Raw genomic sequence first — 13,439 nt, 5'->3', positions numbered from 1 at the left:
GCGGTTCCATCGCAATACTATTTTATCAATAGTATTTGTTATATTAAACTCCGAAACGTCGGATATTGTTTTTTGTTAATAGTAACTTGTATTTATTTAATTTAAATGTTTGTGATTTACGTAATAATATGGTGGTGAGTGATCTTGAGGGAGATAAGATGTCTAATTGAACTAATTTATAATGTAGGGCAATTTTGATTATCATCATTATATCAACCGATTGACGTCCACTGCTGGACATAGGTCATTTGTAGGGAATCCCAAATTCCACGCTCTTGGGCCGCTTGTTTCCAGCGTCTCCTAAAGACTTGTTTGATGTAGTTTTCCCACCTTTATGGCAGTTGACTTACGCGTCTGTTATGAATTCGGCTCAGTCGTTCCCATGTTTAATTCAACAAACCTTCAGACATATCAAACTGTAAATAATATTTATATCATTCGGAAGATATCGTAGAAATAATATCATCGTCATCATCGTCATCCCAATACTGGCACACTACAGAGCACGGGTAGGATACCCGTTGCTCAGAATGACAAGGCCGTAATTTAACTTAAGCTATTAAAATATCACTTGCTTTAACCGTAATGATAACATCGTGAGGAAACCTGCATTCCTCAGAGTTCTCCATAATGAACTCAAAGTGAAGAAAGTGTCATTTTGTTTGTTACTTCCTTCCCTAAATAAGTAACCAATCAACTTTTTTTCGAGCATAGAGTTAGTTGAAAAGACGGAGAGTAACATATGGTTTGTAACAACAATTCCAGGAGAGCAAACGGTTCCCACGGGATTTTTAAAAAGCGTATTATTATTAAAAATGCGATATTGTGTGTTTGTTTGTCATTTAAGAGGTAGAAATTCCTAAATCACGGACATAACTTTTGCACTTAAAGTTTCAGTGTACTAGGAGCCCATGGGTATTCAGACGGTAGAATCAGGAGGTTTCCGGACGATTTTCTGTTCGGTGTTTCCACGTCGGCGTACCAAGTTGAAGGTGCATGGGATTTAGATGGTAAGAAACTTTTTTTAATAAATCCATGATTGTTTTATCATTCATCATCTTATATATATATATATATATATATGAAAGATCATCATCATCATCATCATCCTAAAGATAGTTATGGTCCACTGTTGGGTACAGACCTTGTATATAGATTAGATTATTTTTATGAAGATTAGAATTTTTGATCGTGTAATTAAAAGAAATAAACATTGACAATGTAAATATCGTCCATTTACTTGCGTAATTTTGAGAAATTTGAGTCTTTTATTTTGGGTCTACTTATGATTTTGTGAATTCATATATCAATCTATCTAAACGCAAGATGGTTTATCTTGGTTTTGCAGAAAACTTAGAAGCCCGATCCCAAATAACCTTAAATCAGGTATTTACATGTCACAAAATAACAAGGCACTGAAGAATAATTAACTTGCTTGTATTATTTATGCAGGTTTCTTGAGATACCAAATCATTCTGAGATGTTGAATACAAAATGAAGTTTTAAAATAGAACATTATAAAACAAGTGTCATAATTATACTGTAACACTCGAGGTTGTCTTAAGCGCTCGAGCTGTACGCGGGCGTGAAAAGGAAACCGAGAGTGTAATGATCAATGCACACGCGTTGCATAAGACGTTTTTAATCACATTTGCGAGCAAAATACATTTATGCAAAATAAAATTATGTTAAAGAATAGGTAGAATAGGTACCAACCTAATTCTTGGAATGATTGACTTTTTTAAAACAATTAGGTGATAATGATTTCATTAAAAACTCCAGGTAAAAGTGAAAGCGTCTGGGACAGATTCCTTCACAAGAATCCCGATATGATAGCTGATGGCAGAAACGGCGATATAGCCTGCGACTCGTACCACAACTATAAGAGAGATGTGGAGATGCTGAGAGAACTGGGGGTTGATTACTACAGATTCTCTATTTCTTGGCCCAGGATCATGCCCGATGGTGAGGTTTTTATCATGAATTAATGTTTTGCTTTACTACTCCATACTCTTACCGTGAAAATATTTGAAAATTTGATGTGTGTTCACAAAAATATATCTAAATTTAAGAGGTAATGTGACTGCAATAGTTTGAACATTAGAAGCACAAATAAACTTGCAGTGCAAAATATACTAGACTAAATAGAATAAGTAATTCATTTAAAGGAAATTGTATACTATTTTACAATAAATTACCAGTTGATATCTTGGAGATGTCTCAGACAAAAGTTCAAAGTTTGTATTAAACGTAAGCTTATAGAAAAGTCCTATTACAGTATTAAGGACTATGTTAACGATAAAAATGCTTGGGTGTAAATTATTGCTCTAACAGGTTGCTTCTTTAACAGTTTTTAAATGACAATGTGAGATAGTGATAACGAAAAAAAAATAACAACCGGCTAAGTTTGTTGTGGGCTTCTTCTTAGACCAGGGCGCGTTTGGAGCCCTCGTAGCTTTAGTTTTAAGTTGACGAATTTATTTATCGGCATCATCTCACTCCATGTCATATTTTACATGTAATGTACGCATCAAAAGTGCCATCTATGTGCCTATTTGAATAAAGAAATATTTGACTTTGACTTTAACTCTGACAATGCCTGCCTGCATAAGTTATATATACCTCGTACGGGAAGTCGAGTTCCTGCTTTTTATATAGTAATAATTGACGGATTAAGCAGACGGTCCAATTAATAGTAAGTTGAAATTTGGCAACCTTCGCCGGTAAACAGAGCAAACACTGAGCAGTGCATGCAAGGAACAGGGGACAATTTCAGGGTGCCAGCTTTACTTTCAAATTTAAAGGAGCTTTGAAGTAAAATTGATAAAAATGTTCATAACTTTTCCCGGAGAAAACTTATTGTTTATCGGGATAAAATTTATCCTATACGCTGGCCCGGAATATCAGCTACCACTATACCAAATTTTATTTAAAGCCGTTCAGTAGTTCTCACGTGATGCCCGGACAGACAGACAGGCAGACTGACAGACAGTCCAGTTACAGTTTTATTATAAGTATAGATAGTATTCATATATGAACCTATATGTCCTCTTTTTTTTGGGCAGTTATTTAAAAAATTACGATGATTCTCAATTCAGTTTTCTTTTCTCTAGGTTTCTCTAACAATATTAACAAAAAAGGCCTCGAATATTACGACAAATTTATCGACGAGCTACTGAAATACAACATAAAGCCAATGGTAACCATATACCACTTCGATTTGCCACAGAAACTTCAAGATCTTGGCGGTTGGGCGAACCCACTGTGTGTGCATTGGTTTGAGGATTACGCTAAAGTGGTCTTTAAGGCGTTTGCACATAAGGTTCCTTATTGGATAACGATTAATCAGCCCAACTTTATCTGCGTGGACGGATATGGAGGGAAGGCCAATGCTCCTGGAATTGGGTCAAGTGGTATTGGTGATTACATGTGTATAAAAAACGTGATGCTGGCTCATGCAAAGGCTTATAGATTCTATGAAACGGAATATAAGGATAAATTTAATGGTATGTTTTAATATTTTTAATTATTTATATCTTCAATATACTTGTCAAAAGCCAAAGTGTCCACCTAGTAAGATGCTAAACAATTATAAGAAAGAAAGAAAAGAACAGAAAAATATAATATTAACGCACTACTATCCTGAAACAATTGCAATTAAGAAAGTGCGTTAATGTGAATGAGGAAGAGAAAAGGATCTAATTAAGATCCCTGAGGGACCCTAGTTTTCAGAAAATCCCCGAACAACCACTTTCCATTCACTTCAACTTCTTGAATTCTATCTATTACAAATAAATGAATTAAATCTATAGTTACACCCTTAATTCTTTCATGATTTAGTTTTCTGACAAATATTGCATGTTGAACATAATCGAATGCCTAAGAAAAATCACCGAAAACACTAAGGTGCCACGACGCCCCCCTCTACTGTATACTAGATCTGCCTGCAACTTCTCTGACGTGTCCAATTCACGAACACTCAAATCTTTGCACCACAATATCTACTGACGGAAAATATAGTTACATAAAGATTTAAATCGGTCACACTCGCTCCTCACTATCATTACTGTCACAACGATAGCTAACCGACGGACGTGGCGTACCAAGATGGGTTAATAGACCCCCACTAATTGGAAATAAGACAAGAAGACCGTGAAGTGTAAATGACCCTACAAAAGACCTTTGTCCAGCAGTGGAAGTCAGACGATTGAGTTGTTAATAATGACAGCGATGTACTTATATAAAGTTTTCTTCCAGGTTCAGTGGGTATATCTCTGGCAATGAACTGGGCGGATCCAGTTATCAATAATACAGAAAATTATCAGGCTACCGAATTATACAGGGATTTCACTGTTAGTATAAACAAAGTTATAAATTTGTCTTTGTATGAGGAGGAACAGTAAAAGTAAATGAAATAACTTTCTCTATTAAAAACAGTCAAGAAGGCAATTTTGGGGCGTCACGTCAATAATTCCATTGCTGTGAACTGGGAAACAAATTTATGTAATGAAAGAAAATAATACTAGTATAACTATGAAGAAATATATCATAATAATCACAGTCGTGTTACTCCTATTCTAAGAATCAACCAGATTTGGAAGAAAATGATTAGGATACAAAAATAATACCTACTGTAATCTCCAAAAAAATATTTTATGTTATCAGATCGGTTTGTACGTGAATCCAATATGGTCGAAACATGGTGATTTTCCCAGCACTGTCAAAGATCGCGTGCTACAAAGAAGTAGAGACCAAGGCTACATGCAGTCCAGGCTACCTGTTTTAAGTCCGGAGGAGATTAAACTCTTGAAAGGTACTGTGTATTTTGACAGTCATTTTAATAGCAGGTCTTCTGAGCTTTTTGGGACAAAGCTCAACTGCAATGTTTTCTATCACCAAGCAACATTGTTATGTTCCGGTCTGAAGGCCGTTGTTGCCGGTAATCACAAGGACTGGTTGGAAAGGTTGTCTTGAAGAGATTGCTTTAGTGATAAGACCGCCTTTGCACGCTCAATTTTTTTTTTTTAAGTTTCTTCTCTATTTGTATTTAATTTATATAAAATGTGTGTTTGCAATAAAGACTTAAAACAAACAAACAGACAAACAAAAGGACATGAGGCTTAACACCTACATACTACATACAATATTTTTTTTTTTACTCCACCACAAGTCAACCCGTGGTAATCTTACATGGTGGTAAGTAAGTGATGTCGCAGTCTAAGATGGTAGCGGGCTAATCGGTTTCTACGCGACATCGCACCGGAACACTGAATCGCTTAGCGGCACGTCTTTGTTGGTAGGGTGGTAACTAGCCACGGCCAAAGCCTCCCAGAGAGAATTCAGAAATAATAAAATCCCAAATTGCCCCCGCTGGGAATCGAACCCGGGACCTCGTACTCAAATTCTCAGGGCTCACCGTTGCGCCAGGGAGGTCGTCAAAAACATAAAAGGTCGTTTTTTTTGTCCTACCTTACACCCTACCTAAGCAACCAATCATTAACTTATAAATAATTTACTAACTGACTAATTTACCTAATTAGTTGAAAGGACGGGGTGTAACTCAATAAGTTTAAAGTTTATATAAAACGTAAGCTTACAGAAAAATCCTATTATAACATTAAGGATTATTTAAACGATAAAAAAGCTTGGGTGTGAATTGCTCTAGCTTCATAGATTAATTTAAATTTACTGGAAGATGGTGATAAAAAAAAAAAAAATTTACCCGGCTAAGTTTGTTGTCGGCTCTTCTTAGACCAGGGCGCATTTGGAACCCTCGTAGCTTTAGATTTAAGTTGGCGAACGAAGTTATCACCATCCCGTTACAATTATGTAAACAAATATGTATGAACGCTTCATAAGTGCCTGTGATAGGCCTACATGAATAAAGAAATTTTTGAATTTGAATTTGAATTGAATTAACATAGGCTCATTTTAATCTCAGAAAGAGTAACAGCTTAGTTAAAAAAAACGTAATAAACGGGGACCGAGAACGCGGGCAACATCTGGTTGATAAAAAAAAACTCATATGGCAAGAGCTGAATATATAAGCTGAATTTCTTGCCAGTTTTTCTTGGAAGGATTCGCATTGCAAACCGCTTAAAAAGCGTAACGATTCAAAAGTCTACTGGTCTTGTTAAGAATGCTTCGAGTAGTATTTCTGGGAGTGCCAAAACCACATGCAATTTCTTTTTGCCAGGTTCCGCTGACTTCATGGGAGTGAATCACTACACAACATTTCTGGTGAAGACCACAGATAAAGTACATTCGATCCCATCCATAGAGAATGATATTGGAGTCGAGGTGTCATTCCGACCTGAGTGGAAGAAGTCACAGTCCAGCTGGCTTAGGGTAAACATAATTATTTCTTTCGTCATCATCATACCAAATTACCTAATGAATTCTGTGAGATGTCTCTCAATAAGTTCAAAGTTAATATAATAATAAATAATAAATAAATATACTACGACAATACACACATCGTCATTTAGCGCCAAAGTAAGCGTAGCTTGTGTTTTGGGTACTACGATAGGTGTTGAATATTTTTATGAATATAATACATATAAATACTTATAATATACAGATAAACCCAGACACTGAAAAACAATCATGCTCATCACACAAACATTTTCCAGTTGTGGGAATCGAACCCACGGCCTCGGACTTAGAAAGCAGGGTCGCTGCCAACTGCGCCAGTCGGCCGTCTAATATAAAACGTAAGCTTACAGAAAAATCCTATTACAATGTTAAGGATTATTTAGACGATAAAAAAGCTTCTGTGTGAATTGCTCTAACTTATTGCTTAGTATTAATTTACTGTGAGATGGTGATAACAAAAAAATTACCCGCCTAAGTTGGTTGTAGGCTCTTCTTAGACCACGTTTGGTACCCTGGTAGCTTTAATATTAAGCTTAATTTTCTATACTCCGCGAAAAGCAAGAGAATCTGTATGGTGGAATTTATAATTTCCTAAATCCTTATACTCCACACCAGTGGCGTGCACAGGGTTTTTGACCAGGGTATGCATAAAGCCGGTACATGGCATAAAATGGAAAAATTCCCCTAAAATACAACTTCTATAAACTAATTTGGGTTTGCAGTGCTTTTGTGCATGTATGAAATGCACGCCACTGCTCCACACCAAACAGACCTTCGGCAATGTCCGGTTTCGAAACATTGCCGAAACCGGAGCATCCTCAGAATGCTCAGGAAAAAAAAATTAAATGTTTTTTTTTTCACTCATGGTTGCACACCAAAAAAAAATGGTTTACAAAAGGCGGATTTAATGCTGAAGCATTTTCTATCAGAGAGAAAAAACGAGTGACTAATATTGGAATTCCCTAAAATTGTGATTTAAAGTTTATACAATTTATTTTTATACTTCTTACAGAGTGCTCCTTACGGCATTTACAAGCTATGCCTCTACCTCAACAAAGAATATGACTACCCAGCTATGATCGTCACAGAACACGGCTGGTCGACCAAGAAGGTGCTGAAAGACGGTTCCCGCGTGAGGAACATGAGGGAGTTCTTCAAGGCCCTGCTGCTGGCGGTGGAAGACGGGGCCAGGGTGAAGGGTTATACTGCTTGGAGTCTCATGGACAATGTAGAGTGGGGTGCTGGGACCAGGTAAGTTATGAACGTCTTCGATAATAACGTCGATGTTTTTGACATTTTTCACGGCAAAATTGGTTCTTTTAGGAAAATAATTAGGGCAAAATAAGTACGAAGTAAAATCAGACGTATGTATTTATTTTATATTTTGTACAACCTGCAGTTACTTCTCCTCTTTTTTTCCTAATTCTAAGGTTGTCTGGCAGAGTTCGCTACTAAGCGATAAGGCCGCCTTTTGTATACTGCTCCTAATTTTATGTTTCTTTTTTGTTGTATGATTCTTAATGTGGTAAACAAATAAAGAGTTATAATAATAATAATAATACGATAAGCTCCTTGAATTCTTTGGTTTTTTTTTTGTTATGTAATTTTCGCTTGATAGTTGACTACAAGTCAGCCCTTGACTGCAATTTCACCTGGTAGTAAGTGATGATGCAGTCTAAGATGGTAGCGGGCTAACCTGTTAGGGAGTGTGGTAGTCATACCCCTAATCGGCTTCCACGCGACATCGCACCTCCACTAAATCGCTTAGCGGCACGTCTTTCGTCTTCACAAACCCTCACAACTAGCCACGGCCAAAGCCTCCCACCAGCAGGGCTAGCCCATTCAGGAGATAAAAATTATATCCCCCGATTATATCCCCCCACAAGGGATATAATTATAGTGCCCACGTGCTAAATCACTGGAACAAGGAATAGGAGAAGTTTACCCCCGTTTATTGATAAATAAATAAATATAAATATACGACGACAATACCCACATCGCCATCTAGCCCCAAAGTAAGCGTAGCTTGTGTTATGTGTACTAAGATAGATGATGAATATTTTTTCATGAATATAATACACATAAATACTTATAATATACAGATAAACACCCAGACACTGAAAAACATTCATGTTCATCACACAAACATTTTCCAGTTGTGGGAATCGAACTCACGACCTTGAAGTCAGAAAGCAGGGTCGCTGCCCACTGCGCCACTCGGCCGTCAAATTAATTACACATTTGTTATATGGATATTATTTCCACTTGTGCGCCAGTGCTCTGAGAGTTGATAAAGCTGTGGGAGAAGATACATTTATAGCCTTTCCCCTGGGATATAATTGTATCCTGCCCATGCTAGTTATGCAGACCAGACCAGAATAATTCAGAAATTATAGATTCGCAAATTGCCCCTGCCTGCCAAATTAAAAGTTGATTTGTTGGGAACGTGTTTTTTTTATGTTTATAGACGAGCGCTTGACTGCAATCACACCTGATGGTAGGCGATGATGCAGCGTAAGGTGGAGCGCGCTTGCCTAGAAGATGCCTATTCACTCTTGATTTGAAGGTACTCATGTTGTAAAAACTGGGGAAAATGGAAGCTGCAAGAGCATTCCAGATCCTAGCGGTGCGGATCAGAAACGAAGATGCGAAGCGCTTCGTACGCGTCCGCGGTATATCGACCACGTAGGGATGCAGATCCTTACGGTGCCTCGCGGTTCGATGGTAAAAAGGCGAGGGGGGGACTAGATCAAATATTTCCGGAGCGCACTCTCCGAAATATATCCTATAGAATACCGAAAGGCAGGCAGCCTTGCGACGATGTTCCAAACTCTTAAGTTTTTTTATTAACGTGTAGCATTTTCCATTTTACAATAGCATTTGTTTTTTTTAGCGAGCGTTTCGGTCTCTACGAAGTCGATTTTGAATCGAAAGAAAAGACAAGAACTGCCAGGTTGTCAGCACTGGTGTATAAGAGAATCATTGAGCGGAGATTCGTAGAGGAGGGCTGGAAACCGGATAATTTAAACATATCTATTATTAAGACATCCAGAGCCCAAAGAAATAATATAGAACTTTATTTTGTTTTAATTATTTGCCTGCTAAAAAAAATATTTCCACACCAATAAAATTTAAGGTGCTCACCGAATTAATTTCATTGAGAATAAAATAAGTTTCCTTTTTTAAATGTATTTGGTACAAAAAAAACATTTAAATATAAACTAGACTATATTATAAAGACAAAAGATTTGTTTGTTTGATCTAAACTTTGTAACTTCTGAACCGATTTTAATAACTATTTTACCGCTATAAAGCTATTTTATTCATAAGTAAGATAGGTTTTATTTAAGTACGGTAATCTTTACATTTCTGTCTAATATAATGTTATTTGTACACCAAGCCAAAAAAAAATCGTTTGGTTTTGGATGTTCTTGATAGGACCATATTTTATTTGTAAAAATACGTGCATTGTGAAGAACTAGCAAGGACCATCAATTATCTAAATAACATTTAAATTGTAACATTTTAACTTAAATGTTACTGCAAATGCCATCTATTTGTAAGGTAAGGTTTGAAGAAGTATATAGTTTTTCTAGTTATCAATAGATGGCGTGCATCGGGTATAATGTGTGTGTCTAATGCTATTCAATACTAGATGTCGCTAGTAGGTATAAAATATGTGCTATTTATAATATTGAAATACACACGTACATAATGGAGAATAAAATAATATCTAACTGGCTCGCGATTGAAACAAATGGGCATGTAATATTGTAAACACAGGCTGTTCGTGTGCAGGCGACGGATAAGGCTACGCAAAATTTATTTACAGATAAAAAAAACGTTTTATACCTATAGGTGAGCTTATGGAAGTGGTATTTGTTCTAAATATTGATTAGCAAAGCTACTGCATAAAACCATGAGACTAACAGAATCATCATCATCATCGTATCATCCCATTGCCGCCTCACTACAAGACACGGGTCTCCTACTACAATAAGGACCGTAGTGCACCACGCTGGCCCAGTGCGGATTGGTGGACTCCGCACACCTTGGAGAACATTATGGAGAACTCTCAGGCCTGCAGGCTTCCTCACGATGTTTTCCTTCACCGTTCAAGAAAGTGATGTTTAAATTCCGTAAAACGCACATAACTTAGGAAAGTTAGCGGTGCTGGGATTCGAACCCCAAAGTGAAATTGAAATCCTACGTACTTGAGTATTAATTGAACGGTTTTTTATTTTTACTAATTGATGGACAAAGCATATAGCTCACCTAATGGTACTTGTAAATGGGAAAAAATCGCCTACAATCAGAGCAATACTTCAAAAGCCTAACGCCAGGTGTGTGCGAATTCGAACTCGGCACCCCGAAAGTGAAACAACTTTCTAAATTTTTTTCTAAATTGATATACCTACTACGACAATACATACATCGCAATCTAGCCCCGAAGAAAGCGTAGCTTGTGTTATGGGTACTAAGATGACTGATGAATATTTTTATGAATTATATACATAAATACTTTTAATCTATCTATATATATAAAAGAGAAAGTGTGTGGGTATGTTCCGTATAGGCTCCGAAACGGCTGGACCGATTTCAATGAAACTTTCAGGGAATCTCCGGATTGACCTGGCGAGTAATTCTGTAAAGTTTGGTGACGATCGGAGCACTCCTATTTTTGAACTGTCAAACTGTCAAATACAGCTTTTATTTACTATTATGATATTCTATTGTTGGGTGTACATGGGTGTAGATAATGATCTTCACCCGCTCGAGAAGAGAATAGAAAACACGGAGAGAAATAAATGATTTAATATATTATGAGACTTCAATTAAAAATTTAATTATGTAAGTTTATTGTTTAAATAAAATAAAGCAAAATCGACCCCGCGAAGCAACGCTAGTATATTCTAAAATATAAACAACTGCTAAGTTTCTTGCCGGCTTCTTCTCGGTAGAATCTGCCTTCCGAACCGGTGGTAGAGTCAGTCAGAGTCAGACAGACTTGACATTTCAAAAGTGCTTATATTAGGCCTACTTGAAATAAATGAATTTTGAATTTTGAATTTTTGAAACACTGGATATTGCACGTCTCATGATGCGAAGCATCAGAGAGTGCTTTACGATCGAAAAAATTTTTTCGCCTCATTTCGGCGGCTATTTTTATTATTATAGCCTTGTTAGTTCTCGGACTCAAGATATTTTGAATGAATGAATGAATGAATGAATGAATGAATGAATGAATGAATGAATACACTTTTATTGTACACCACATAAACATAACAAATTAACAGTAAAAATTTAACAAAAGGTATACAATTTGGCGGCCTTATCGCTACATAGCGATCTCTTCCAGGCAACCAAAGGCGCTAAAAACAGCTCAAGAAGAGAGGTAGGTGGTGCATTTAACTGTACTGTGTTGCAAATAAACATGCATAAACCTATATATACAAATATAATATGTACATATAACAAACTTACACTAAAATATATAGATAGTGATAATAATTAATATATACCTATATAATTAATATCAATAATAAATAAATATATACAATATTGTCAAACCACAAATAAAACAGAAGGGAATAGGCAAGTTAAAGATCCGCAGATGCAGACAGAAAATGATCTTTGACAAGTTTTTTAAAAATGGTAATAGACTGTGCCTCTCGGATTTCAAGAGGCAAGGCATTCCAAAGCTTAACAGCCTGAACATACTATTGTCGAGATAATTTAATGGAGATTAATTCCATAGTTTAAAAAAATTGATTTACTGCAATAGAATTGGAAAAAAACACCAAAATAGGTCAAAAAATTTTCCTGTCCGTCATGTGTGAAACCCGAAAGCACTGTAACTTGTGAAAAAATCCATTATTTGAAAAAAAAAATAAAAAAAAAATTCTAATCGACGATTGTAGGTCACTGAATGCGAATGATTAATTAATTCAGTGTAGTTTAAAAAACGAAAACTGCAAGACTGTATATCTATATATATCCATGTAAAATTAACATGGATGGTGATACATATATATCTATATCTATAGATATTATGTACATTTTATTCCACCAGGGGCGCCTGTGCATCACTTTCCTAGTACAGCTGTTTTAAATTTTTTTTTTTTTTTTTTCAATATTTGATAATTAAATGAGCATTATGAGTCGTGCACTTTTGGATTTTCCAATTGTTTATTTATTGTATGGATAAGTGACGTTTGACAGCAGTGATTGCAAGATTTACGCCTGTCGCATTGCTGTCGCGAGATGCATAATAACCCTGCCGGTCAAATAAACTATTTCTGCGGAATGCCTTAAAAACAGAGAAAACGCATGATTAAGTTGAGGGCAATAGTGATTCCGTGTTTGTAATTACTAAAAAAAATTGTATAAACATTGGCTCCCAAGAATTGGTCCTTATAATTATTTGTTTTTATCTGTATACAGATAAAAACCCGGACACTGACAAACATTCATGTTCATCACACAAACATTTTCTAGTAGTGGAACTCCCACAGTTGACTCAGAAAGCACGGTCGCTGCCCACTCGATCGGCAGTTATATTGTAAGTAAGGATTACTTGCCATAATATAAGTAAGTATTACTTATATTATGGCAAGTAATCCTTAGTAATATAAGTAAGTATTACTTATATTATGAATTTCCGCAAAGTAACGCCTGCTTCTATCCAATGATGACGACGTGAATTATGTCTGAAAATCTCTCATTGCATGACTTCACCTTCAGTAGCTAAGCCATTATAATACAAGTCGGAACATAGTAAATGTAACGCTTAAATAAAACGCAACATGCGTATCAAACAACAATACTTGATCCAATTTTTGCACTCATTATTTTCGGGTGTTTAGTGCGTTTAATAATGGGCGGTGAAAAAAACGCAACAATGGGCCAGGGGCGGGAAAAATACGTATCTGCAAACAAACTCGGCGGGTGGTATTTAGGGCTGCCACCAGTGTGCTGGGGTGTTTGGCCAGGGTGGTCGGACAGATGTTCGGTCAGAGGTCGGTTCGTCAGAAGAAGATGACAGTGATAATAAACATCCGTTA

The 13,439-nt window shown here is 36.3% G+C and overlaps 1 protein-coding gene across 1 annotated transcript; it reads left to right on the top strand.

Moving 5' to 3' along the window:
* LOC120634072 (myrosinase 1-like) lies at window positions 1-9,503 on the top strand. The gene is made up of 9 exons (XM_039904466.1): window positions 1-134; window positions 892-1,010; window positions 1,783-1,965; window positions 3,114-3,506; window positions 4,258-4,352; window positions 4,666-4,813; window positions 6,197-6,348; window positions 7,388-7,626; window positions 9,269-9,503. Exons 1-9 carry the CDS (start codon window positions 106-108, stop codon window positions 9,501-9,503), a joined length of 1,593 nt encoding a protein of 530 aa, XP_039760400.1. The 5' UTR covers window positions 1-105.
* The last annotated feature ends 3,936 nt before the right edge of the window (window positions 9,504-13,439 follow it).

Source organism: Pararge aegeria, chromosome 23 (assembly GCF_905163445.1).
Source record: "Pararge aegeria chromosome 23, ilParAegt1.1, whole genome shotgun sequence".
Classification (NCBI taxonomy): Eukaryota; Metazoa; Arthropoda; class Insecta; order Lepidoptera; family Nymphalidae; genus Pararge; species Pararge aegeria.
Note: the sequence above shows the minus strand (reverse complement) of the source record. Positions and strands in the feature narration are given on the sequence as shown.